The 27,843-nt window shown below is 53.3% G+C and overlaps 1 protein-coding gene across 4 annotated transcripts; it reads right to left on the bottom strand.

Moving 5' to 3' along the window:
* Positions 1-686: 686 nt before the first annotated feature.
* On the bottom strand, positions 687-27,843 carry IP6K3 (inositol hexakisphosphate kinase 3). 4 transcript variants are annotated; one of them, XM_003311227.6, is made up of 7 exons: positions 25,748-27,171; positions 18,135-18,263; positions 14,310-14,688; positions 7,133-7,346; positions 5,777-5,952; positions 4,494-4,669; positions 687-2,237 (listed from the first exon to the last, which is right to left on the bottom strand). In XM_003311227.6, the coding sequence occupies exons 3-7, from the start codon at positions 14,506-14,508 to the stop codon at positions 1,770-1,772; spliced, it is 1,233 nt and encodes a 410-aa protein (XP_003311275.2). In that variant the 5' UTR covers positions 14,509-14,688; positions 18,135-18,263; positions 25,748-27,171; the 3' UTR covers positions 687-1,769. The 4 variants fall into 4 exon arrangements, with proteins under 4 accessions (XP_003311275.2, XP_016810754.2, XP_016810755.2 ...); XM_016955265.3 differs by lacking the exons at positions 18,135-18,263; positions 25,748-27,171 and adding an exon at positions 27,701-27,843; XM_016955266.3 differs by lacking the exons at positions 18,135-18,263; positions 25,748-27,171 and adding an exon at positions 27,253-27,630.

Raw genomic sequence — 27,843 nt, forward strand, 5'->3', positions numbered from 1 at the left:
TGGGCCAGCCCCCAAAGACTTGGATTCCAGCTGGTCATCTCTGTGCCATCCTCGGGCAAGTCCCCTCACACTGAGAGCTGAGAACAGGTGGAGAAATGAGAAGCTAAGCAGGGGGTTTGGACTTGGTTGATGTGGTTCCAGATTCTCAAACAAGGAACTGGCCTGGAAAAGGCAGTATTTAGGGCTCTGTTTTGTCATTAGCAAATATTTAGTTTTAGGCCAACTCCCTTTTGTCACCCAACATGCTCTGACTCAACTCTCCCACCTTGGGCACACAGCATGCAAATGAATCACATCATTGCCTTGGCCAAACATAATTTGGGAAGTGAACCTGCTTAGAAACCCATAGAGTATGTTCTAAAATTAAACAAAAGGTTTTTTTTTTTTTTTTTTTTAATTATCCAGTCCATTCTTTCTTTTTATTAGTGTGGATTTTGGAGTGTGGATAGTAATTATCCATGAGAATAAAAAAATTACTTAATTGTACATTGTATGAGATTCAAATAAAAGGACCACTTCTCAGGTCTGGTGCCTCCCTTGCAGATACATGCAAATATTTTATTAGCCACCATTTCCACCCGAGTTCCCTGAAGGATTGTAGGAAATCAGTGAACTGTTCTTGTGGTATATGCTAGTCGCTCATAAATTGGAACTACCACACAGTGTGATCAGAATAAACAAATGGAAAGGGTAATAAGGCACACCAATAATCACTGGTGACCTCAGCAATTTTATTAACAAATTTATTTCCCTAATTGGGTAACGTATCTCAGTGCTTGACTCAAGGGCATTGTAATAGGTTTCCGTACTGCAGAAGAAGGAATTAATTAGAACTGTTTGTTCTTATTCCATATTTACACTTGTCCACCAGTCTTGTAAACATTGCCCCTGGTTTCCTCCGTCCTCCAGGTTCTTCTGACTCCCCAACCCACCCCCAAAATAAATAAATAGAAAGCAGAGAGTAGAGCTGGACGTCAGTGGTCCCTTTTTATGTGCGTTCACCCCCACTGCAAGCCGCGTCTCATGGTCAGAATGTGGCAGAATGGGGAACTCAAAAGTCTGCTAAGAGATTCCTCATTTTAAGAGATTTTGGGGAAAAAAAAAAGGAAAAAAAAGCCTGTAAAGGGACCCTCCTTTCCACAGGCAAAAATGGAGAATCTGGGGTCTTGCTTTGCCAGAGCTCATGCCTGGGCTTGGCTTTGTCCACTTAGAAGCTGGGTGCAGAGCAGGTGAGATGGGTAGATCTCTTCTGCTTCATCCTGTGTCACCTAAAACTCCGCTTAGGAAGATAAGAGGCATTCATGAGCTCTGCCTGCCCTTGGAGCGAGCAGTCCATACAAGGAGAAAAACCATGAGCTCATGAACTCACTCTTCAAGGCTGCTTCAAGTCAAGTTTTCTGCCTCACAGCTTGTGCGGACTGCAGCATGGCAACGAGTAAACATTTTTAGATGCAAATATTCCAGAATGTCAGCAATGCTGGCCTCTAACTTGGGCTGCCCCCTCCAGTGTACTCCAGAAGGTGCCACTTTATCCTGGCTGTCCGTTCTCCGATGAGCAGCATTAGAGCATAATGCCAGGGGATGTGGAATCACCTCCAGAGCTGATTTGTTCAGCAGCTGTTAATATAGTCTGCCATATATAGAGATGGTTTTGAAGGTAGATAGGACTATTATGAAGACATCTAAGGGGTGTCTGGACTACCCTAGCAACCAACAGGTCTCTATTTGAGATCTATAGCCCAGAAGAATCCAGATAAGCCCAGGAAGTTTCATTCTCCCTCTTGGATATCCTGCAGGATCCTGATGAGGTTTTCCAGGCCAAAAATATAGCCAGGGTCTGGTCCATCGTAGGTGGTGTGCTCATTCCAGGAGCCCTTGTATGTGGTATGAGCAAAGTCAATCATGCGGATGTCAACCTTGGTGAGACCACCGGGAGAGCTACCGTGGGCTGCCTGGGGAGCCTCGTGAGGATGCGGGCTGCCTGGGGCTCTTTCTGGTGGTTCCTGCCCATCATAGATGACGAGGAGAGAGCTGGAGTAGAAGCGGTATGAACTCTGGCTCCTAATGACGGAGAGGAGGGCCCGGAGCTGGTGCAGGATGGGCTCCAGGAGCTCCCTCCGGAGGTGGCTTCCATTATGTAGGAACTGATAGAGGGCTTGTCTGAACCCCTCCACTGAGAGTTTTCTTCCATAGTACTTGTCTTTGCAGAGAAAGTACTTCTTATCTGTTTGATAAACCTTACATTAAAAAGAATAAAGAAAATGTGAAGATTGGAAACTTAAACAAATTGTATCTGGTACGGTTGCAGCATCATAAGCTGGGATAATATATGAACAGATTTTTAGGAGATGTAGGGCAAGAGTGACTGAAATGAGCAGAAGATGATCTTCCATCAAGTGCCAGAGTAGCTTTTACATTTTAAAATGCTTTCTGTGCAAGTCTTTAATAGTAATCCAAGGTCTAAAGATCCTTCACCCCACAGAGGTGACCCTCCACCCACGAGGAAAACGTTTGGATCTTCTTTCTTGTGAATTTCCAATGTCAACCTCCAAATCATGATTTAAGCCCTGGCTCCTGGCCCTCTTCAATTCAAATATTAGCAAACCCAAGCTAGAAAGCTTTAATAGGAATCTGAAATCACAGCCAATGGCCTTGGAAAGCCAACTAGATTAAAATTTCCTCAGCAAAGTTTATAAAGTCCTTTCTCTGCAGATTCCAAGGCAACAGTAATGCCTCTTGAAGTGGAGTGGGGTGAATTGTTTGAAGATAAAAAGACAGGCTAGGTCAGGTGTGGACAGGGTTTCTAGGCAGCCAGTGCAGTTGAGGGGAGCCTGGTGGAGGAGGGAGGTTCATGGCAGCTCTGTGGGGCTGGTGGCTCCTCTCCTTGGCACCATCTCTCCTCCCCTCCCCTGTTGTGTCTTGGCCACCAGAAGGGAGCAGATGGAAGAGAGATGCTGATGGGGGACAGTGGCAGCAACCCCCATTTCATTCAGATGGCACAGGCAGCAGCTGAGGCTGAACCAAGGCCAGCAGTGGGCATGGCCGGGGGGGTGGCACCCCTCTGCCTGGCATACCTAGAAGGGGCAGCCTGTCCCTGGCCAAGACAGTTTCTCAGGTCTTTCCTGCCTTCAGATTACATGATATGTTCATAGAAAACCAGTGTTGAAAAAAATCGGAAAGATATGATAGCCTTAGTGCTGCCTTTGGAGGGCTGCAGATTGGCTGCTAAATTAGCCGTCATAAATACCTGACAGGCATCACTTTCTAAATAAATCAGATCAATTTCAGAAGATTTGAGGTCCAGAGAGAGATTCCATTTACACCACAAATCATCACACTCCATTCTCTTGAGGACTACATTCCCGGCTTTCCAAAGGACATCTGTGCAACAAATTTATAGACTCAACTTCCAGCTTCAAGGGGTGGCGGTTTCAATTAAGGAAAGCTATAACGTTTACCGTCAAATCAGTGTCTGGTTTTGCTTTGAGTAGACAGACTATAAGAGAGAACGAGTAGAGGAAGTTTATTTTCTCCTGTTCTCCTGCAGCCCCTGCCATAAGCCACATCAGAGCCCCAAAAAGGAGGCGTGGAGTCTGAGTTATAGAAAATAACCATTCCTTTGCAGGGTTAGCAGGTTATGACCTTCCCACTTTATTAACCAGAACTGGTAGCAAAAAGCAGCAGAAAAGGTGGATTAAGAAGGGGAAATGGCTAATAGAAATTTAAAGAGCTCACTGCCATACAGCATCTAAGAAGGAGAGAATTCAGCTTTATCATTCAAGAGAAGGAGGACTCAGGAAGCCACGGGGTGCACCAAGAAGCCCTTTCTCTTAGTCCTTCCCCCAGCCCAGCCTCACACATTGCATCAAAGGTCTGCTCACAACATGAGCAGGAGCCACATGGCCACTGCGGAAAGTTTCAGCTGCCAAAGATTGTGAGACAAAGTTCGAATGTGATGGTTTTTGACATCACTATTCTGAAGGGTGCTTTTGGAAAGATCCAGTGTGGGCTGGGCGCAGTGGCTCACGCCTGTAGTCCCAGCACTTTGGGAGGCCAAGGTGGGCAGATCACGAGGTCAGGAGATCGAGACCACGGTGAAACCCCGTCTCTACTGAAAACACAAAAAATTAGCCAGGCGTGGTGGTGGGCACCTGGAGTCCCAGCTACTCGGGAGGCTGAGGCAGGAGAATGGCATGAACCCGGGAGGCGGAGGTTGCAGTGAGCTGAGATTGTGCCACTGCACTCCAGCCTGGGCGACAGAGCAAGACTCTGTCTCAAAAAAAAAAAAAAAAAATAGAAAAAAGAAAATTTCCAGTGTGTCATAGACCAGGGTATGCATTTCCTCATTGGAAGACTGGCTCCTGGCCTCCTCTGTGGCTCCTCCAGAGTGAAGGGCTCTGCAGGGGGGCAGTGGCATCTGGATGGGAGATATCCTTGCCCCACCATGGATGTGCCGGGATGTCCCCCCCTGTGGTGGGTCCCCTGCGACCTACCTGCATGCCGCAGATGCGCACACCCAGGCAGGCTGAGGTGCTCTGCGCACACTTCCTCATGTGGCGGGCCTTCTTCTCCTCCGACGCATCATCGCCGTGCTGCCGGGTCCCCATCTTCAGATCCAGGACACAGGGATGCATGTACTGTGACACTACATTTTCCAGCAACAAGAACCCTAGTCACACTAAGTTAAGGAAGGACTTCAGAACTGCTGCTCCGCCAGAGGTCGTTTGCATGCCTCAGAAGCTGCCTGGAAATTCCCTATTCTGGGCACCATTCTTCACTCCCATTGCCTTCCTTACAGACAAGCTCATCCTTACTATTAAGAATTCGAAGTATTAGCTTTGCAGGCTGCTTTAATAAGCCCATTTATTTAGGGGGAGTTTATGAGTATGTGAGCTTTTTTTTTCCTTTTACATTTTGCTCTGAGGTTGAAATTTAAATGCAAGTGTGAAATCCCTAGCAGGCCATGCCCAATTTACATTTTACGGCAGAAAATCATAAGGCTAAAACCTTCAGTCCCGCTGAATGGACCAATACCTTTTGGGAGAAGTGGGTTGATGTTAGCTTTGGAGATGAGTTGCAGGAATATTAATTTCAGTGGAGTAATTATCCTGCAAAAGCTTCTTAGGGATTAGGATTGCAGATGTGTCTTGGTAAATACTATGAAACCAGCCACCCATTTGCAGGAAGGAGCAGAGCAGTGGTGATGAAGGGGCATTTCAAACCTAAATTTTCTCCCTGAAAACTCTGTAGGGGAGGGAGACTTACCTCCTCCCATAGTCTACCCCATGGGTGCTCCCCTAAGGGAGGAGCCACACTTCCCTCTCACTGTGTGGGCCCCATGGGAAGACACCTGCAGGGAGAATTTGGAGGGATGGAAGGGAGGTTGGGGCTGGGGGCCCATCAAGCTCTCTGAGCCCCCTGCTGCCCCCACGCAACATGGCATTCCTTATTCCTGTCTAACCACAGACACTCCCATCCCAACCCATCTTTACTGCCAAGTAGCAAAGACATAGCCAGGGCCCCCCCAGGGCACTGCGCTCAGTATAATTCCATCTGCCTTCCCCATACTGTCTAGCTGTTCTTTTGGAGGCACCTGATTTCTTCTAGGACCCGGGTTTGAGGGCTTGTGCCTTCCAGCTATCCCTCACATCTGTCTCTCCCTGCTACCCTCCATTGGCCCGGTGTTTGTGTGTGTTTCCTCTACCCACCTCTGCCCCTCTGTGTCTCTCTGTCGCCCCGCCCTTGGGACCACATGTGAGGGGGATGGCAAGGATACGATGCCGCTTGTTCTCTGGGTACTCAGAGCACAGGCGGGTCAGGTGGGCCTGGTGGCAGTGCAGGCCCCATGGGTTGAAGCTCTTCCTCTCAACCTGGTTTCCGTTAGTGTCTTCTACCAGCGAGAAGGCTGGAGTGTTGAGGTGGGGCTCGGACCTCAGAAGAGCCTTGGCTGGGCTGCGGTGGAGTGGAGCACAGGACAGTCAGAGCAGAGGTCTGGGGAAGGGCGCCACTGCCTGTGGCTGACTGGGCTCTCTGAGATGGGCTCTGACAGGGTGGTCCCAGCTGCTCTCCAGGGCAGCCCTCACCAGGCTGGGGCACCCTCCCTGCCCAACTCCGGTTCTGGGGCCAGATTTCACCACACTGCAGCCCTCAAGGGGCTTCTCGAAACCCTGGAGAACTTATTAGAACATGTTGCCCCCTTAGAGGGCTGAGGTGATTTAAACTCACTTGTAAGTGATCTGGATTATTAATGGCCTTACTATTGAGGTGACACACTAAGGGGGCAGTGGCCCTATCCGGAATCACAAGCCTGGGGTTGGACTCTGATAATCCAGCAGGCAGGCCGTCACCTCCCTGAGACCTCAGAAGGGCACAGGAGTGGGGTGGGAGCTGTGGTGAGCGTGGACAGTGGCCGGCCCTCTTCTCCTGCCCTCTTGGCATCTTGGCGTCACCATCTGTGAAATGGAGATAATGCTCCCGCTTCCTGACTCCAAGCCCAGAGGCTTAATGAGATCTGCAGCACTCCTTGGGAAGGGAGATATTTTCATTGTATTAGCTCCCTTTTGTTTCCCATAAATGTTTTAAAAAGCCGTGGGGAGCCTTTTCACCTGAGAAAGGTCAGCTGACATTGTCAAAGGTTTTTGGTAGGGACCTCAGGCACCTGAGCCTCCTGCATCTCCAGGGACCCTCTGAGCACCACATTGACCTCCCTCCTGGCCCCTTCCAACTGCTAGGGAAAGAGATGATTTCTGAGAGCAATTAGCCACACTTTTCCTCTACATACACTATTCTAGGGTTTCTGTTTTGTGCACTTCCTCCCCAGAGACACTTCATGGTCTCAGTGAAACAGATATTTAATTAAACAAATATGTACTGAATACCTACTCAGTAGACAACTCTGCCTGTGCATCAACTTCTGGGATAAAATGCATCGTAATCCTCCCTTCTAGGAGTGACATAAAGAAAATCCATTCCTTTCTTTGGTCACATTGGTTATTCTAGACAGAGCATTCATCTGAATTTCTTTTTCTCAGCACCAGCCTTAATAGGGAGTGGTTGGCCTTGGGCACAGGTGGGAGCAGTGCCGGTCCCTGCCGAGGGACAGGGTTTCTGTCATCCTGCCCAGTGCCCTCACCTCTCCTTGGGTGAGCGTGCCAGCTGGGCATGCGGCCACTGGGCAAGGGTGCAGTCGCTGCCATTGCTGCCGGTGGTCTGCTGGAGCGTCTGCCATATGGCCACCGCCGCCGACTCTGTGGAGACCTTGAAGGGCTCCTGGCTCTCCTTCACTGGGTTGGCAACCAAGCTGAGATGGCCTGTGCTGTCTTTCCAGAGGTGCACTGTGACGGTACCTGCAAACACACAGGGAAGGGGAGGGGAGGAGCCAGTTGAGAGAGCCTCCACACGGACATGCAGGAGTGATGACGAGTTGGGAATTTAGCTTAATGGCCCTGGTCCACCTCCCCCGTTCCCCAGCTCCTCTCTCAAGGAAGAGCTATGGGACTGGCCTGGTTTTGCCTGAACCGATCCTGTCCCAGAATGAGCCCTGGAGCTTGGAGAAAATAGCCTTGGGCTGATCTTGGCACATCCTCTGCTTTATCGCACTTCCCTGCCTCTTTGCGCTTTCAACAAAGTCAACTCCGCACATTTTGTCCTTGCATTCCAGTTCCTCTGTGCACAGTCACACCTCCCAGTCACGCCACAGCCAACCCAGCTCTGCCTGACCTGGGGGCATTGGAGCTGGTCCTCTGCGAAGGGGCCGCCCACCTCAGAGTGCCAGTGAGGGAAGTTGGGCCCATCCCATCCCTCCTCCGTGCCCTCTGCCTCCTGAGCACCCTTCTTCTCCCTCCCACGTGTCTTTATTGGACCTGCTTCTTCCAGGAAGGCTTCCTCTCACAGCCTTCAGGGCTCAGGGCTCCCCTTTGCCCCTTCACTTGCTCTCCCCTGTCTGTCTGCCCTTGAGCTGATGGCCTGCCATTTCCTCTGGTTAGATGCATCCGCACATGAAGATTATTGGTGGAACATGGTTCTTTGATGAAACAAGCCTTGTGAGATTTCCCCAACTGTGGTACATCCTGCCATCGGTGTTGGTCATTGAGGCACAAAAAAACACTGGTTGTGAAAGTGAAGAGTATCTGAAACGCCCTTACCCTACATACTAAGGGGTGTTCTCCTGGACATTGGTCGGGCTTGAGTAATTAGCTGTGGCAGGCACATTAGCAGCTCTGTAGCCACCCTTTAGCGTCCTTCCTCTGGTGGTGGCAGAACCCAGGCCTTCCTCCGTGGAGCTTGGCCTCCAGTGGTGCCTGGCCTCGCCAGAGTCTTGGTAGTAGCACAGGAGATGGCCACCCTTGTGGTTTTGGGAGAAGTGGAGGTGAGAATACATGTCCTCTCTCCTGCAGCTGATGCGCTCACCCTCTCTGTGCCTGCCCTCACCAGCCCACTCTGCACCCCCTCTGTCCTGCTTTATGCTGAAGGAGTGACCTGATGGAGTATACCAGTGGCTCCCTTGCCCTCTAGTTTCCCAGTGGATTTGCCCAGTGGGGGGCACTGGCAGGAGATGGGAGGGTGGGAGGAGAAAGGTTGGGCGTTTATTCCACTGGTTCCCACCCCTCTTCACCATGTTCATACCCTGCTGTGTTCCTCTGTGGCCCTCCTGGCCTGGGGTGGTGACAGCTTTCCAGTGTTGCTGGTCCCTGGGTCCCCCCAGTCCCTGGTTGTTCCCCTGAATCCTGCATATATTTCTGCAAACAGTTCCTTTTTTCTTTCTTTTTTTTTTTTTTTTTTTTTTTGAGATGGAGTCTCGCTCTGTTGCCCAGGCTGGAGTGCAGTGGTGCAATCTCGGCTCACTGCAACCTCCGCCTCCCGGGTTCAAGCAGTTCTCTTGCCTCAGCCTCCCGAGTAGCTTGGATTACAGGTGCCCGCCACTGCACCCGGCTAATTTTTGTATTTTTAGTAGAGATGGGGCTTCATCATCTTGGCTAGGCTGGTCTCAAACTCCTGACCTTGTGATCCACCCACCCTGGCCTCCCAAAGTGCTGGGATTGCAGGTGTGAGCCACCGTGCCCTGCCAAACAGTTCCTTTTTAAGGTTGTCTTCATTTAATCTCCTTTGAGTGTGCCTTTTGTTTTCTGCTGGGCCCTGACCAAAAGAGGGTAGGCCGCATGTTTTTATGTACTTCAAGGTGCTTATTTCTCCCCCTAGCCACGTGGTCACCTTCTCAGAGTAAGTGGCAATTTCTGCTGAGCCAGCCGTGAAGGTGGCTCATCTCTCGGCTTGCATGCCTGCCGGGCCCTCCTGGGCTGATCAGCGTAGACACTCATTATCAGGGCTGCTCTATAATTTAGCAAGTCGCTCTCTAGAGCTGCCTGTGCCTAGCTCAGCGGTCTCCCTGGGCAAGTCCTGTCATCTCAGATTCCCAGTGCCCTAATTTTGCAGCCTGAGAGTGACATTCAGTTCTCTCCATCTCCTAAAAGGTGCTGCCTTTCCTCACACCATCCCAGGCTCCCGTGTCCTGTGAAGTCATCATGATGATAATGATAACGCTGTCCCTGAACCTGGCATTTTACCATTCACCTGCCACTAGCGTTCACCCCTAGGCCAAGCCCACTGTCGCTGTCCTGCTCGTGAGACAGGGGCTGACGGCAGGTTGAGGAAGGAATCACAGAGCGTCATAGCCGCCCTGTCTTCCACCTGCTGGGTGGCATGTTGCTGCTTTTCCCTTGCTACCACTAAGTCACAGTACGCCTGTAAGGGTGTGGACGGTGGGTGCCTAGGCTAGGAGAGATGGGATAATCTGCCCAAGGTCACATGGTCGGTGTGGGGTGGAGCTCTGGGAGGGCCATGCCAGACGTGGGGATGGAGGAAAGGACAGGCTGTTCCAGAAGGTCTGGTGTTGTCACGCTGTTTACCCCAAGTTTGCATTAGGGACATTCCTGCTGTGTCCCCAGTCATGTTTGTTCTGGTCATTCTGTTCCATAGGAGAGAACAGAGACGCTGTCATTCCCTCCCCTCAGGGAGGGTCGTCAGCGCTGAGGGCTGGGAGCCCAGGCTGCAAGGAGATGGTGTTTACATTTCCAGGCCTGTGTCTTGGGGAAGGAGGGTTGGAGTGCTTTGTTCTAGGGAGGAGAACTGACCTTTCAGAAACCAATAACTGACCCAAGCCCATCTTTCGAGGTGCGAGAAGGGGAGAGAGCCAGCAGCCTCGTGCAGTTCCTGGGGAACCCCAAGGCCTCCTAGCTGCCTGGGGAGCCTGGTGTGCTGGTCCTGTGCAGGGCCCTTTTGGGTCTTGGAAAATTCAAGCTGCCCTCCAGCACTCCCCTGGCCTTGCCACATGTGAGGCTATGGTGACAGGCCTGCCAGAAACCACAGTCTTGGGAGCCCCAGGCCCAGGAGGTCTCCCTGGAGGGACAGGAAGCGTGACCTTCACCCGCTCCTCCAGGCTCCAGTACTTGTCTGATCTCATCAGTTCTGAGTGTCTGAGTAAATGGAGGAGAGCAGAGGTGCAAATAACCCAAAACCAATAAAATCCAAAAGTCATTTCCATTTCTCATATTGTCAGAGTTACACAGCCAGGCTCTGCATCTCTGCCTCTCTGTCTTTCTGCATGCCTCTGACGGGCTGTGTCTGTCTCCAGCTCTTGTCTGTCTTTCCCTGTCACACCCCTCTGTGGCTCAGCGCAGCCCTTCCCTCTGAAGTCGGGGACCCCAAGTAGATAGCCCCTTACAAACAGTCTCCAGTTGCCTGCCCTTGGCAGAGCAGCATGCCAGTGGAATCCAGGCTTCTCGGTGCTTGACCTGTTCAAGAGCCATGCAAGCTCCAGCCTGGTCTCCAGCTTGCCCTGTGTGTCTGTGGGGACAAGGCCTTGGAGGCCCACGGGTTCCCAGAGCTCTCCTGACCAGGAGAGTGTGGGACCCAGCCAGAGTCTTCCTGCCTGCCCAGCCCTCCCCATGCATCTCAACCCGAGACCATGCCAGCTGGACAGACAAGAGAGCTTACTGTCACAACTGGCATGCCCAGAGCATCTCAGCAATTTTGGTTTGGCCGAGTAGCTTCCTGAGCCTCCGTGAATATTCTGTCATGTATTTATTTTTAAGTTTATGAGAGCATTTACTTGCTGCCGTCTGTAATATGAATCGGGTCAACTGTTAACCAACTGGACCTACGAGTATGGCCTCATTCCCCAGTGCTGGCCGGCAGCCTGGGAGGAGAGGGATGCAGCCCCAGGGCACCATCATGCCTGCGGAGCCCAGCAAAGGTCCCAGGCGAACTCTGACCCAAGAGGCTGCCCTCTGGAGTGGCATCCCTGCCCATCATCCTCCCTGATGCCATCGTGGCGCAGGGTGGTGAGAAGGGAGAACATGCACTCTGTGGCATGTGGTGGCCACTTCAGAAATGGCCCCTCTCAGTGGGGGCTGTTCCTATAGGGGAGAAAAGGGATACCCTTGTGGCAGCCTTGTGGGGATTCAAGTGCCCCTGACCTGAGGTCCTAGCTGAATGACCCTGGGCAAGTCACGCCCCCTCCCTCCTTGGGCTAGATGACCCCTGAACACTGACACCCGAGTCCACCCCTTTAGTAACAGTGTAGCTGAGTGGAGCTGGCCCATGTGGCCAAGAGCCCACAGTCAGGAGCCAGACCTCAGGGCTTGGAATCCTGGCTCTGCCTCTCAGTGTCCGTGTGGCCTCAGGCATGCCAGGTAACCTCTCTGTGCCTCAGCTTCCTCATCTATGACAGGGCAGATAAAGGTCCCTGCCTCAGTGTGCTGTGAGGATTGTGTGAATTAGTGCAGGGAAGCTGCTTACAGTTGTGTCAGGCACAACAGACACGGAGGTTTAGCAGATGTGGCTTTGCTTAGCAGCAGCCTACACCACCCGAGAGCCCTTTCAGGGACTCTTCCCATCTACGACCAGACCTCAGCCACCTGTCCTCCTTCCCCTACCGCAGGCATCTGAGCACCTGAGTCCTGGTTCTGGGCCTTTTCCTAGAGTCTTCTTAAATGTGCATATTTCATTAGTTAGTGCTTGGACAGTGGCCCTGTGTGAGTCATGTTCTGGTCAGTGAGTGAATCAGCATTTCTGCTTCATCAAAACTTCAGCCCACGGGCTCTGTCTGTCCCCACCTGCAGGCAGAGTAGGTGGCCAGCTAGGTGGTTTCTGAAGGGTGTCAGGGGGTGCCCTGACCCAGGTCCCTCCTGGCTTATATAGAAACATCATCTCCTGTGTGAAGCCTGAAGGCAGATGCTGAGGCATCCCCTGTAGCTATGGATACATTTAGCTCTGACGCCTTGGCTCAAATTAATGCACTGAGTTAGCAGAGCCCCAAGGGGGCTGGCCCTGGGATGGGGCTGACCTGAAGGGGAAAGCAGGGTGGAGCAGAGGCCTGGACAGAGATCAGTGCTCAAGGGCGCTGAGAGTGGGGCCCTCCTACCCCCACTGGCTCATGGCCGTGTGCAGATGGGGAGCAGAGGAGGGGATGAGGACGGCCTCCTGAAGGCCAGGCCAGCCTCTCTGCCTCTCCCACTTAGCCTGCGGCTGCCCGGCATCCATCTCAGCCCCAGAGCTGCGTGGAGCAAGCGTGAAATGGTGCTGGCAGGAGGCCGCCCCACACACGATCCTGCCACCCCTCTGCTGGGCTAAGTTTAGTTGTGAAGGAACAGACATTAATTCCAGTGGGTGCTCTGACAAGATGGGAAGTGACCCCACAACCAGCCAGGCAACACCAGCCTGCGGGCCGGGAAGACCCCAGGGAGAGGGAGGCCCACACAGGCAGCCCATGGACCATCTTCCCCTGTCTCTCCGTGTGTGACGCTGATCGGTCTTGTCTTAGACTCTCAGGAGGTCCTGGCAGGCCGGCCTGAAATCCAGGCATGTGTGAAACAGTGCTTGGAAGCAATGCTCAAGGCTCCAGGCCCTGGTCCCCCTACCGGCGTTAGGTCTGGACCGTGTTAAATAAGAATTCCTGGCTGGGTGCAGTGGCTCACGCCTGTAATCCCAACACTTTGGGAGGCTGAGGTGGGTGGATCACCTGAGGTTGGGAGTTCAAGACCAGCCTGACCACCATGGAGAAACCCCGTCTCTACTAAAAATACAAAAATTAGCCGGGCATGGTGGCAGGCGCCTGTAATCCCAGTTACTCCGGAGGCTGAGGCAGGAGAATCGCTTGAACCTGGGAGGTGGAAGTTGCAATGAGCCGAGATCGCGCCATTGCACTCCAGCCTGGGCAACAAGACCGAAACTCCGTCTCAAAAAAAAAAAAAAAAAAAAGAGAATTCCTGACCCTCACCCCAAGACCCCAGGGGATTCTGATTCACAGGTCTGGCATGGGGCGTGGGGACCTGTGCGTCTTTGTGCACATACACACCGGATTCTAGTAAAGTTGGTTTCCCAGGCCAGATTGCACTCGAGAAACACCAGGCCCCATCCTTCCCAGTTATCTTAATCATTGAAATGCAAATGTGTTTTTGACTGACTTATTTGGATATTATTGTCACCTTCACCACCAATACTTTGACAATGAGGGCAGCAGCTTGCAGTCATGGGGTCTGCCATCCTCTAAAGAGGTTATTTCCCTGAGCACTCACCTCACTGCTGGGCTGGCTGCCTGGCAGAGTGTGGCTGAGCCCTTTGAGCCTCACTTTCAGAAGGCTGGGTGTGGACAAATCAGCCTGTCCTGGGGAGCCTGACCCCTGCCTGAAGGCCAGCAGGCAGCACCCTCCCCACCCACTTTCTTTCCCCAGAACCCACCTTGTGCTCAGATCCAAGACACATGCTGCCCCATGCAGAAGTTTCCCAGCTACATGCAAGCGGCAGCCCGTATCCCTGGCTTTGCCTCTTCCTGGGTGAGGGCGGGAGTTCTGGCTTCCCAAGCAAGCCACATCGTAGCATCCCAAGCCCTGTCCCAGGCCTGAGGGTCCCGCCATCCTCCTTGGCTTTCAGAGGGAGGTTAAGGAGGCCCCATTTTGCCCTGTGTTTATAGCCAGCATGAGATGGCTGGCTATGGCACCGGGAAGGCACAGACCAGAATGCCGCCTTGGAGACTGGGTGTGACCAGGGTGTTGTTTTATTCTCTCCATCCCTCAAAGCCTGGTGACTTGAGCTAATTTATAAGGAAACCAAACGGCATTACACTCTAGACCTGGAGGCTTGAAGAGTTCAGAGAAACTAGGACAGAGAAGGCCAGCCCCGCTGGGAGAGGGGCGCGTCTCCGTGGCAACCCTTACACACACCCACACCACAGGAGGACATGGTGGGTGCATTGGATGAGCCGGCCCCTGTGTGGCAGCACCCAGACGTGGCCTGGCTGCCTAGACACTCACCTTTGTACTGTGGGGTGAACCGCTTCATGGCCAGCGGCAGGGATTCATAGAACCTCTGCTCCCGGGAGACGAGGGGCTTACACACCGTATGCTCGTCATACTTCATCACGCTCATGTGCCCCCCGACCTGGTGCAGGAAGGGCTCCAGCTGCACGCCTGCCCTCATGTCCCCGGCGTCTGCGCTGTTTTGCACAACCATGGTGGCAGATGGTGGTGGTGGGGGGTCCCTGCACAGTCTGCTAGAGGAAGGTGTGAAGTAGAAAGGGCAGCTCCCAACAAGCACGCGGGGCTGTCAGCGGTCCTCAACTTTCTCCTTCTTGGCCTTTATTGCTGTCATAGTGCAGTTGTCCTCCTGTCTGTGGGCTCTCAGCGGGGTCCTCTGGAAAGCAGGGGAGGAAGGAGGAAGTTATATGAGGGAGATGGTGGCTGGGGCAGGGCAGTGCTTGGAAGGGCCCACACAGCCTCGGCCCCAGAACAGGTTCATCACTGGTACCTTAAACAGGACTGTAAATATCCATTGATTACTTCTGGAATAATCTGTCATGAGAAACCAGTTACAGTGGTTGCCTCCATGGAGCAGGGATGAGAAGGAGACTTATTTATTTATTTAAGATGTGGTCTTGCTCTGTCGCCCAGGCTGGAGTGCAGTGGCATGATCTTGGCTCACTGCAGCCTTGACCTCCTGGGCTCAAATGATCCTCCCACCTCAGCCTCCAAGTAGCTGGGACTACAGGTGTGTGCCAGCACGCCCAACTAATTTTATATTTTTTGTAGAAACGGGGTCTCACCATGTTGCCTGGGCTGGTCTCAAACTCCTGAGCTCAAGTGATCCACCCACCTTGGCCTCCCAAGTGCTAGGATTACAGGCGTGAGCCACTGTGCCCAGCCAGAGACTTTAAATAATGTTTTGTACTTTTTGAATTTAAATATTAAAACATTTTAAAAATTCAAGCAACATACTAAGCTTCTAGGGTGCAGAGACTGTATCTTAACTTCACCTGACATGTTGCCTGCCTTCATCTGGAACACTCATCCCAGGCCCAACAAGAAGCAAGCTGAGCCACTGCTGCTGGGGCTCTCACTGTCCTGCAGGGGATTATGGGTACGGGAGTGCTTGCTTGCTTGCTTTATTTATTTATTTAGAGACAGGGTCTAACTCTGTTGCCCAGGCTGGAGTGCAGTGGTGTGATCTCGGCTCGCTGCAACTTTTGCCTCCCGGGTTCAAGCGATTCTCCTGCCTCAGGCTCCCGAGCAGCTGGGATTACAGGCGCCTGCCACCACATCCGGCTAATTTTTGTATTTTTTAGTAGAGACGGGGTTTCACCATGTTGGCCAGGCTGGTCTCGAACTCCTGACCTCAGGTGATCCACCCTCCTTGGCCTCCCAAAGTGCTGGGATTACAGGCATGAGCCACCACGCCCGGCCAGGAGTGCTTTATTATTGTACAGCATGGGTGTGCATCATTGATTTACATCATGATACCATGACATAATTGCTGTGGGACCGCAGACAAGTTACTGAACTTTTCTGGGCCTCAGTTTCTCCTTCTCCCTCTGTAGAACAGGATAATAATGATACCCACCTCATGGAGTTAGGGACATGGTTGAGATAAGGCCCGTGGAAAGGACAGCCCAGCACCCAGAGCAAAGCGTTCGGTAAATCTGATCATTATTTCTAGCATTATTGCCATGCTGGTCCTATTTTCCTCACAGCTCTGGGTTGTAGGACAGGCAGGCCACTTTGCAAATGAGGACAGTGAGGCCTACAGTACCATGCGCAGGGTTGCGGCTGGCCAGGAGAGTGGGAAGTAAAGCCGGGGCCTGCTCTTCTCTAGGCCTGGCCCCCTCCTCCCCCTCCCACTCCTCTTACCCTCCCTGAGGGTGAGCCTATGGGTCTCAGGCAAAAGCTGGCGCTCTGGGCTGGAAACACAGCCCCTAAAGATGTCCTGACTTTGTCTCAGGAGAGTGCGAAGGAGACACTGCAAGGGGAGGCTCTTCCTGCCCTGTTCGTCCTGTCCTGAGAGCACATTCCCACAGCGGTGCCCTGAGAGCACATTCCCACAGCGGTGCCTGTCACCACCGAGATATTAATACTCGCTCCCTCTGCTGGACTCCTGGTCATGGATGCCACCAGGCTGGGCAGTGCTGGGCATGATTAACGCTCTAATTGACCTTCAGTCCAGGCCACGAGCACAGCCAGCTGGATTCATGCACAGCGGTGCCCATCAATTTGTTCAGGCCTCTGGCTCAGGGAGGCTCCTGCCAGCCGCCCGGACCTCCAGCTCACTCGGGCATTGAAAACCTCAACACAGCCTGTTCATTCCCCAACACTGGGCCTCTTCCACATTGGCTACTGCCCTACAGGCCAGAAGTGCCTCTATAGGAGGGAGAAGGAGTGTGGCTTTTGGCTGGTACATAGGATGCGGGGTGAGGCTTCTGTGGCTGGCTGCGTAGCTGGAGTGACTGGGTGAACCGGGGCTGCTGGGGTGGGAGGATGGAGGCCTAATGGTGAGGGGGCTGGGCCTGAGACTCCAGCCTAGGCATCGATCCAGCTCTGCTCCAGTGTGGCACAGAGGTGAGCCCCATCTGGAAGCTGTTTCAGGACCTGAGAGAAGAAGTTGGTGACAGGTATCTGGACACAGAGGAAAATTGGCCCACAAAAAAAGCTGATAACTTCAGTTTGCTAACCCTTTGGTTATGGGACAGGATATGCCAGTTGCCTGTAAACCCAATCCTACTTGCAAATTTGGAGAAGGCAAGAAGGAGTAGAGCAGAGAAGCCAAGGCAGCCTGATGCCTCTCCTCTAGCTGGGCTTGCTGGCATGTCGGCCTTTGCCAGCTGACCTGTCCCCAGGCAGAGGCACTTTTGGTGACCACAGGGACATCTAGTCTGTAAAGTTCATTTATAGCCACTCTTGGAAGGGGCAAGACTCCTGCCCCGCACACTTGTATCCCCAGGGCTGGCCCCGCACTAGCCAGACCTGGCCTCAGCGAATGCCAGCCCAGCTCCACAGCCGCGTCCCAGCCAAATCACACCTCGGCCTCGTGCTGCTGCACTGGGAAGTCCACACCCCTCATCTTTCCCCAGCTCACATCCCCAAAGAGCTCGAAGGACATGGATGTCACCGCGGCAAGGTGTGGCAAGGAAATAATGGCAATAAATGGTTACATGCATACAGCGCTTGCTGTGGCCACGTTCTAGTGCTTTGTGTAGAGTAACCCATTTAAGCCTTACAATCCATAATAACCCTATGAGGCAACTCGTGTTACCAGCCCCGTTTTACAGATGAGAAAACGGAGGCACAGAGAGGTTAAGTAGCTTCCCTATCTGCACCTAGCTAGTATAGGGAGAGCAGGGATTTGAACCCAGGCATGGTAACCCCAGAGTGTGCGTCCTGGCCACACTGCAGGGGGCTGAGGGTTGTTGTTTATATACTTTAAACTTCAGGAAATTGAGCCACAAGGAGGCCAGGACTTGGCCAAAGTCACCTATAAGTCACTGGCGGTGCTGGGGCAGGTTTTCCTGTCTCCCAGGCCTGGTCTACCCCCTGGCCTGTCCCCTATCCCACTTGATGACATTCAGTACATGTGCTAGGAGTGGGTGGGCTGGAGAGGGGAGCACATCTGTCTCCTACCTCTGCAGAAACCACCACAAGGGATCAGGCTGACGGCCCACCTAGAGCAGGGGTTGGTATCGACCTTCCCCACAGCCTCCTGGCTGGGGGTATCAGTGAGACCCGAGAGGCACTGTCATTCCCAGCAGGGAACTGGTTCCCGCTGCAACCTTCCCCTCTGATCTCAGATGTTCTCAGGAACCCTGGCTGTACCTCCTCAGAGAGCGCAGTGTGAGCAGGGAAGACCCCTGGGCCTTCAGCGCAGCCTGTGGCACAGCAGTGGAAACTCCCTTGCCCCTGGACTTGGACGGATTGGCAGCAATTGTCTACCAGGTAGCCAGCCTGTGAAAAAAAAAGAAAACCTGGACTTGGCTGCTAGGGAAACTGAGGCCCTTTCTCTTGGGGGTCAGCCTAGGATGTAGATTAGCTGACATCTGCAGGGCCTCCTGCTCCTGAGCTGTGTGGTCTGCAATTCTGACACAGGTTGGTGGAAAGGGGCAGAAGGAGGAGGGAGGAGCAGTGGCTTCTGCCCCTGGAGCTTCAGCTGGGGCTGGGCAGGGTGAGTTTCGCCGCTGCTCGGGAAGGCAGTCTGTGGCTTCCCCTTGGCACTGATGCTGACCTCAAATTCCCAAGGAAGAGTAGGGTTCTTTATCTGTTTCTGCCTTTGTGTGTGGCCTCCAGCTCTGTGGGATTGAGCTGGGGAAGGCCCCTGTTTTTCCCATTCCTCACGGGCAAGTCCCAATTAAATCATTCAAGTTGGCAGGACCTTTCTCAGCCCAGACCTTCCTTTTGCCACATGCAGGCACATCTGCCGTTGGCATGGGCCCTGCCTTTGATCAACGCCCTGGGCCTGTTCTGTTTCCTAAGAGCCTTGGGCAAGAGTCAGAAGTCCAGGGTCTACTCCAGGCACTCCTGGAGCTTGCTGAGGCCTGAGATGAACTGGGGACGTGCTCTGAGGCTTGGCTTGTCACCCTCTGCCACAGCCTTGTCATGATGCTCGGAAGACAAAGTGCAGACACTCCTTTGTGGAGTCCTCCTTCCAAGCATTGCCACCACGCAGGGTCTGTCACTGCCTGCATTATTCTCAGGACCGACTTCCATGAGTCAACTTGGGTGCTGCATGGCAGGTGAGGCGCCTGCTGCCAAATATCCTTGGCTCTCTTTAGTGCTTTGAAGGGAGACAGTTGTCCCTGTCTTCAGCCCACATCTCCTCCCACATCCCTACAGCTCAGACCCCTTGCCCAGCATCCTTCCCTAGGGCTCCTTGGGGAGGCATAGGGGGAGTAAGAATAAAGCAGGGAAGAGGGTGAGATGCCTCTAGCCAGAAGAGCTCAACTTAAAGGCTGCCTAACTCCTGCCACCACCAGGAAGTGGACAGATGGCCCCAGGTCTCTGTGTCCTCCTGCCCTGTTGTTGCATCATGTCCTGAATGAAGTAACGCTGGGCCTCACTCCAGGAGACTCCAGGGCTAATTTCTGCTGATGGGGCGCAGCCACCGAGCTGGTTTTTAAATGAGGCCCTGGGCTGTCTGTGCCAGTACAGACCCTGCTCCGCAGCCCCACAGGGCCTGAGTGACAGCCAGCCTGTGCTAGCCTGTGAGACACTCCCCAGTCAGAAAAGAGGGTCACTGACAGCAGGGCCGTGAGTGGGTTTGGCTTCCAGAGTGGAGACACAGGACAATACCAGTGATTCTAAGACCCCAAGACCTCGCTGATGCCAGACACAATGACAGATGCCACCCATCAAGCCGAGGCAGATAAGGGCATCATAACTTGTCACAACCCGTCGGCACATTTTTATTTCTGGAGAGTCTTTGTATCTTATAACCGCTTTCCACATGCTAAATCTGAGTTCATTAACATTACGGAAGATGCATCTCTTTTAGGACTCACACTCCCATTTTAGGGAAGGTGGCAGACGAAACCACAAATCAAACTTGTAGGGGTTCAAAATAGGAATAGATTAGTCATGGACTATATCTTATCAAAGCCTGTTGGCTTCTTATATCTGCAAACAGACTGGCTGACTGTGGCCATTGTCAGGGCTGTTCACAACATTCTGTTTTTCCCTGAGAACGTGGTATGATTGCAGCTGTGAAGGTAAGCGTGGCCCACGTGATTTGCTTTCGCCAGCATCACGTGGGTGGGTGCCATGTGTTACTTCTGGGTGGGAACTTCAAGGGATGTTCCCCCCATTCTCTTTCCCTGGCCATGGTGATCTTGGAAGCACATGCTGAGGTGTGGCCTCTGTCAGCAGGGTCCCTAAGTGACTGTACATACTGGATAAATAGCATTATGGAAATAAATCTTCACTCTATGAAGTCACTGAGATTTGGGGGTGGCTTGTTATGCAGCAGGACCTAGTCCATCCTGCCTGATGCACTAACTCACAGCCAGGCACCCAGTATGGAGCTCTTAAGTTGAAAGCAACTTCACTTCGCCTGGCATGGTGGCTCACGCCTGTAATTCCAGCACTGTAGGAGGCCAAGGCGGGTGAATCACTTGAAGCCAGGAGTTCAAGACTAGCCTAAGCCAACATGGTGAAACCCCCTCTCTACTAAAAATATTTTAAAAAGTAGCCGGGTGTGGTGGCGCATGCCTGTAATCCCAGCTACTCGGGAGGCTGAGGCAGAGGAATTGCTTGAATCTAGGAGGTGGAGGTTGCAGTGAGCCAAGATCATGTCATTGCACTCCAGCTTGGGCAACAGAGTGAGACTCCATCTCAAAAAAAAAAAAAAAAAAAAAAGCCGGGCACAGTGGCTCACGCCTGTAATCCCAGCACTTTGGGAGGCCAAGGTGGGCGGATCACCTGAGGTCAGGAGTTCGAGACCAGCCTGACCAACATGGAGAAACCCTGTCTCTACTAAAAATACAAAATTAGCAGGGCGTCGTGACACGTGCCTGTAATCCCAGCTACTCGGGAGGCTGAGGCAGGAGAATCGCTTGAACATGGGAGGCGGAGGTTGTGGTGAGCCGAGATCATGCCATTGCACTCCAGCCTGGGCAACAACAGCAAAACTCCATCTCAAAAAAAAAAATAAACAAAAACAAGCAAAAAAAACCAAAGAAAGCAACTTCACTTGAGTCAGGTACTCAAATAGTTCATTGCACAAACATATCCTATATCATAGCCACTCCTAAGGGTCAACTCTGGACCCCTGGCTTTACAATCACACCTCTGTGTCTCCAGATAGAAATTTTCAGATGGAGACACTGAGGGTCAGAATGGTTGCAGAGTTTTCCCGGGGTCCAGAGCTATCAGGCACCAATGCTGGGACTCGGCCGTCATGAGTCTGTCTCACTCTGAAGTCGACGCCCATTCTGACCACGTGCAGTCCCCTTGGACGGGGAGTGGCTGCTGAGTTGCTCTGGCTGTCTCTGGGAGTCTCGGAGACCCAGGACGAAGACCCAAGTCAGGCTCTTAGGGCCAGGGTGCTATCTGGGGCCCTCTTTATGCTGTTTGCCTCAGTAACCTGTGTCAGGATAGGGAGCTTTCAGAAGCTGCACCTGACTGGGCAGCAAGAGCCGCACACCCAGGGGCAGCATGCTGCTGGTGGGCAGTGTCTAACGAAGTGCTTGGCAGTGTGGAGTCTTAGGGCCCTGGGTGAGGGCTCCCACCCGGGGGCCTGCCAAGACCTTACCCAAATCCTCACCACCACAATCTGCAGAGTAGGAAAGTAATCCCCTAGAGGCACGATAATTCTCAAATGTATGTAAATATGTTGGTAATTAACAAAATACAAATTCATTTAAAGGCATTATTGAATTCCTAGTAGTTTTTGTCATCATCTATTTTTCTCAATCAACAGATCCTAAAAGTATAATGAGTATTGCATAGGGACTGGTAGGGAAAAAACTATGTTGACAAATGGGTCCTTGAGAAGAGGTTAGGAGAGGTACTGCTCCTGGCTGAGATCAGGGTGGTTTGAGGGGTCTGGGAAGGAGTCCAGGAGGAGGGGAGATGTTGGCTCAGCCTTGGGGAGCTTGGGGAGGGCCTGCTTTAGGGAGTGTGTGTACAGGGAGCAATAGGGAAGGGCAAGGAGATGGTGGGAGGCGATGGCTGGAGGGGAGTGTTGTGTGGAGGAGGAGGATGCGGGAGTGCTTGGCTGGCCTTGCCAGTGCTGCAGCACCAGGGCGCCTGCAGAGGCAGCCGGCAGTGGAGGGGGACGGAGAGTGAGCCCAGCCTGGCCAGCCAGAGGAGATGCTGGCCTGGGCCCCAGCTCAGTGCAGGGAGGTGGTACCCTGAGATCACCAAGGTGCTGAAGCCTTCGGGACCACATCCTGATAAATCTTAGGTGGTGGGGAGAGGGCTTTCTGGGTAGAAGATAATTAAGAAACAGCTTGTAGCAAAAGAAAACTGTAATATAAAATGTGGCAGACGGCAAAGCAGCATGGTTTATGGCCTGCCCTCTCACCTCTGAAGCTCTAACTTACATTTCACAGGCCTCTCGGAGCCAGAGGTTTGGTACAAGTACCATTCAATGTCTTTGTGATGCCCGAGGGAGCATTTTTTAATCTATTAGAGATGAGAGGACCCAAAAACCATTTAAAACCACTTAGGTTGTAATGGGCAGGAGAAATTTGGAGTTTCTCACATGGCTGAGGGGTTGTGCATCATCTGGGGCCATCCAGGTTGGAAGGCACAAGCTTATTTTCCAAGGGGAAAAATGGAGTTTTAAAATCCATTCTAAAAATGACTCAAGGGCTGTAGGATGGTGCGCCCTCTGTCCGTGTGGCTCTCCGGCTCGGTGGGATCCATACCTAGTGCTGGGGGACTTCACACATCACTTTCCCAGCCGTGGCTGAAATATGTGGCTTAGGAGAGCATCTCTTTCCTGGAGAAGGCTTGGTTTCTAGAATCACAGAGCAATACTTCATATTCCTCAGTCATAGAAACTTATTTCGGGGCTGATTTTATCCTTTGAGAGGGTTTTTTTTTTCTTAACATTTAAAATCTCCCAACATTTCTCCAGCTTGAGGACCAAATACGATTTTAATACAGAGATTATTAGTTTAGAAACCCTTCAGCCACTGACAAATGTACTTAGCAGCACCAACAATGTTCTGATCTTGCTGTCAAGGTGGGAGAAACATGGGGGAAAGATGACTCACGAAGTCAAGTGCCACTGGAAGGGCTGCTCTGGGGGAGGCAGAGGCTGCGAGGGCTTCTCCCTCTTGGCCCCCTAATAGATCCTGACCCCTGGACACGCAGCTCCTCAGCCATGGTTAGCAACTGCTTTGACAGCCCCTCCCAGCCATGCTTTTCTCCTCCGGACTTTGCCTCTTGAAGCTGCACCCAGGATTTTGGATATTGCTAAACACCCAGACTTGCCTACACATTTCCCAGCCTCCAACGCCCTGCCCCACACCTGCTGCCTTCCTCTAAGTAATATGATCAGCCACCACCTGTCTTGTGCAAGAGACCTATGAGCCACAGACGTAAGGTGTTGCCAGCAGTTAGCATGGCAGTTTTATGGTTGCAAGATGGAACAGCTCTTTAAGGTCAAAACACAATAATGGGATGGAGTGTGTGTGTGTGCATGTGTTTGCATGTTTGTGTGAGTATGTGAATGCTTGTGCGTGTGTGGGAGTGTGTGGCTGAGGGAGAATGCAGGCAAGGTTTTTCCCCACCAGAGGGCAGCAGCACACACGTTGAGGCCCCAAATGCCTGAGAGGGATTAACTGGAAACTAAAGCCAGCACCCACCTCCTCACCCAGCGACCGGGGGACACATTCTTGGAACTGCCCTAGGTTTGCCTGGCTTTGCCCAGACCTGTCCCAGAGAGCCTCGACGGCAGCTGAAGTTCTGCCTCCACCAGGCAGGTGTTTTTGAAGAGCTCAGAAGCCATCATTGAGGTTGGATTCTCCCCATAACGTTCTATAACATCTCCTCTTGCCCTCCCCTCCCACTGCTTAACCAGGGTCAGGGGCTGAAGGGGAGGGGGTGGGAATGGGCTGGGGGTGGTGGGGCACTTGAGAGCCCATCTGGGCAGAGCAGGACGGGGTCTCCAGCGATCTCCACCCCATCCGACCATCCCGCCCAGGCTGTGGCACCCTGGTGGGTGGGTGAGGCCTCTCAGCTGCCAGCTGGGCCTCCCAGCCCCGGATGAGTTGCAGTAACTATTATTAAGGTAACACACTGCAACTGCAGCCCGCGGGCCAGCACGCGCTGCCACCCTGCGCCTCCCCAGCCAGTGCACGTGCTTTCTTCCCTGAAGGACCTGATGCTCATAAAGTTTATTGCTGTTCCCTGTGGCTGCTAGTGAACAAGAGAGCAACCATCCGGGTTTCTGCCTGGGAAGGATTTATTTAGGCTCTGTGGAGGGCAGGAGAAAGAAGGAGATGCCGCTGGCCAGGGGTTGGGCTTGGCCTGGCCTGTGACCCCCGGAAGCAGCAGAGTGAGGACGAGGAGGGCCCCAGAGGCCACAGGAGCACTGAGGGGCAGGGATGCAGGGAAGTGGCCCAGGAGGGGACAGGAGACCTGGTTCTGCCTCAGGCTCCCTGAGCCTGCCTCTCTGGGCCTCAGCTTCCCTATCTGTACTGAGAGCTGTCTGACCCTGCCATGTTCTTACCCTCCTATGGGACAACCCCCTCTTTGATTCAGCAAGGCAAAGTGGTGGGGAAAAATCACCATGGTGGGGGGTCGGGGGGCTGGCAGAGGCTCTTTCTAATTGAAAGAGATTTAAGAGACCTGCTGACCCAATGCCTTTTGACTGGATCCTTTTCTAACAAAACATTAACAGACATGTAGGGCCAGCTGGGGAAAGGAGACTGCAGACAGGATGCAGACGCTCATGGGTAGTTGTTCATTTGTTAGTGGACAGTGGGTTATGTGAGGACCTACTGAGGACTTTGTGCAGGGGAGAGGCGTGCTGTGATGTCAGAACACTCTAGCTGTAGCGTATTCAATGAAACAAATACGACAAAACTCGGGCCACTGCTGAAATCAGGCGCAGGATGTACAAGTGTGCATGAGATCATTCCCTCTATTTGTATGCTTGAAGTTTTTCATAATAAAAGGTTAAAAAATAAATGGGTAGCTTTTTAAAAATGTAGAAGGCAGAGTCCTTCCCTATGGGATCAGAATTTCAGGGGAAGGGGCCTGGCATGGGGGGTTTAAGGCCCCCAAGGCAAGCTCAGTTCTCAGGTTCACTAGGGTGCCTAGAAGAGTCATGGGTGGGGGCCAAGACTCCACCACTGCCCAGGGCATCAGGGACCACCGCTTGGTGGAGACATGTCTCCCACCCCCATGACCGCCATCCCATGGTCTACCACCACCCTGCACCAGGCCCCAGGCAGCTGCTGTAGATGCTGATGTCATCCAGCCTTGTGCTGGCCTCCTGCCCCCTCCCGTGGAAAGCTGGGGCTGCTGGGCTAGGACATGCTGTTCCTGTGCCCAGGGGATGCTGCCTGCGTTTCTTGGACACCGGCCCCTGTTAAGGGTTAATGCAGCCCCCGGTACTTGCCCCTCCCCCCAGCTTCCTCTGTAGTCCCAGTCCACCCTGAAGTGAGAGGGCTCCAGGCACCCCTGGAAGGGGAGGGGTGGAATTCCCCTGGGAGAAGGGAGAGGGATGAAAGAGGAACAGATGCCAGAATTCCTATACACTGAACTGTCCCAACGCCCTACCCCACCCCCGCCACACACAGATGGACAGACCTCCACGAAGACGCTGGCACCTCCGTGGGGCAGACTCCTGGCCAGCCCGGAATGGAGACAAGACCCCAGGGTACAGACAGGCCCTGTGAACACGAGACCCTCTCTCCCCTCAGTCAGGCCCCGTCAAAGAGGCTGGCCCTGCCCATCCCTGCCTACAAGGCAGCACTCACCAGAGCTTCCTCCGAGATCGTGGGGAGTGTATGGAAGGCAGGGCCCAGGAATCTTGTCTCTCAGTGCCCACCATGTACAGGCATCAGGCAACGGCCCGTCCCAGCGTGGTGCATTTGCTGTTCACCAGAGCCCTGGTGAGGGAGGTCTGCCCCGGAGGGCCGGGCTGCCGTGGCCTGGGGAGGGAAGGGTCACCTGACCCTCTGGGGAAGGGCTGGTGGGGACTGGCATGTCCAGCTGTCAGCTGGGTGTTCTGCTGCTCTGGGGCAGGGCCAGAGGGGCTGGAAGGGAGGGGACAAAGAGGAGGAGAGAGAAGAGGGGAGGAGGAAAGGAGGAGTGGTCTGAGGCAGGGGAGAGTTCAGCTCAGCTGCCCACATAGATGTCAGGACCTGGGCACCAAGGGCCCATCACCCCAAGGCCCTGGTTATTTTTTGATTCCTAATTCAAAAGAAAAGGGGTGAGTCTCGGGTTGGGGGGTTCATGCTCTCCCTTCTGCTGGGCTTCTTGCCCCATCCTCTCTGCAAGAACCTCACTGCAGCTTACCCCATACTGTGGCTGCCAGAGAAGGAAAGTCAGGCGGCAAGACGTTCCATCAGTCAACAGTCAGTTAGACTGAGGACAATCAGTCCATCAACAAGCATTTTTTGAGACCCCCTGCTAGGGCTGACCAAGCACCCCCAGTGTCAGGGGATTACAGCTGGGGGGCTCAGCAAGTCAGAGGGCAACTCCAGGATAAGTGTCTGGTGAGAGAATAGAGGACTTTGCAGAGAGTGAGGAGGGCGTCCTGCAGGAGCTGACCGGCTGAGAGCTGAAGGAGAAACAGGGTCATTTGGTTGAGTGGGGGAGGGTGGTGAGAAGGGGGCTGTAGCTACAGGAGAGGCTGTGCAGAGGCCCAGAGGCCCAGAGGCAGGCGGGAGCAGGGTCAGGGAGGTGGAAGCTGCAGGGAGTGGGACTGGGGAGAGATGGGGCAGGGACGAGGTGGCCTCACCAGCCTCTGTCCTCAGCCTCTGGGAGGAACTAAGGTGCTTTATGCCAGGAAGAGTCGGCTCAGGCTTGTGTTTAAAACTCTCAAAGGTGGGCAGACAGATGCTGTCCTCTGGGAGAGTCCTAGCCTGGTTGGGAGAGGGGGCAGTGTGGGGAAGGAGACGGCGAGTTCCTGAGTTGTTCAGGAATCAGGCTGGTGGACCGGGAGAGAGGGGGTGGGAGCAAAGGACAGGGTTCATCAGGGGACAGGCTTCAGGTCCAAGTAACCCTGGACCAGTATTAGGAAGATCAAGCTACCCTGGACATCTGGCTAAAGTTCCCCTGGGCACTGGTGCCCCACCTGCCTTTCCTGGGCTGCTCCATGTGTGGATGAGGGGCTCAGCCTCCTCTCTGGCCAGAGACGCTGCTTGCTCCGCTCGGGCCCAGGTTGCCCACTGGTCTGGTTCAGCCTCTCTCGGACTCATCCCCCAGGATCCCCTTACCCATCTGCTGGTCCCTCCAGACCTGTTGGTGTAGTACTTACTCCATTTCCACATGTCCATGGAGAACATGTTCCAGGACGGCCCCTTCTCCCTCACCGCTCATTTCACAGAGGTAAGATGGGGCAGGCGGACTGAACCCATTCTCCTGGCCCTCACCCGCCAGCCATTGTCCATTCAGTGCCCTCTACGCCCACTCCAACGCTCAGCACAGCAGGAGCCGCTCAGCAGATGTGTTAGCGGCAAGAGAACAAGGGGTGGCTGGGCACGGTGGCTCACACCTGTAATCCTAACATTTTGACAGGCAGAGGCAGAGGCAGAGGCAGAGGCAGGAGGAATGCTTGAGCTCAGAAGGCTGAGGCTGTGGTAAGCCATAATTGATCATGCCACTGCGCTCCAGCTGGGCGACACAGAGAGACCCTGTCTCCAAAAAAAAAAAAAAAAAAGAACAAGCCGTGATGGGGAGGCTGCAGCCCGTGTGGGGCTACCTACCTGCCCAGCTGCCCTCGGGTGGCTGATCTCCTCTCCCATCTCCACTGTGTGGATGGACGTGGGCCTCCCCACAACCAGAGAGGGCAGAGCCCCACAGAAATAACAGGAATTCCTGGGGTGCCCTGAAGCCTGGTTTAAAGTGG

This window comes from Pan troglodytes, chromosome 5, assembly GCF_028858775.2.
Source record: "Pan troglodytes isolate AG18354 chromosome 5, NHGRI_mPanTro3-v2.0_pri, whole genome shotgun sequence".
NCBI lineage: Eukaryota > Metazoa > Chordata > Mammalia > Primates > Hominidae > Pan > Pan troglodytes.

What these genes read in the sequence shown, in the direction of transcription:
- IP6K3 (XM_016955265.3), bottom strand. Translation starts at nt 14,508, where the DNA reads ATGGTTGTGCAAAACAGCGCAGACGCCGGGGACATGAGGGCAGGCGTG. An exon ending in GTTCACCCCACAGTACAAAG is followed by an intron (nt 7,347 to 14,309) that starts GTGAGTGTCTAG and finishes GTGTGTTTGCAG; the next exon opens with GTACCGTCACAGTGCACCTC. An exon ending in GCACGCTCACCCAAGGAGAG is followed by an intron (nt 5,953 to 7,132) that starts GTGAGGGCACTG and finishes ACTCCACCGCAG; the next exon opens with CCCAGCCAAGGCTCTTCTGA.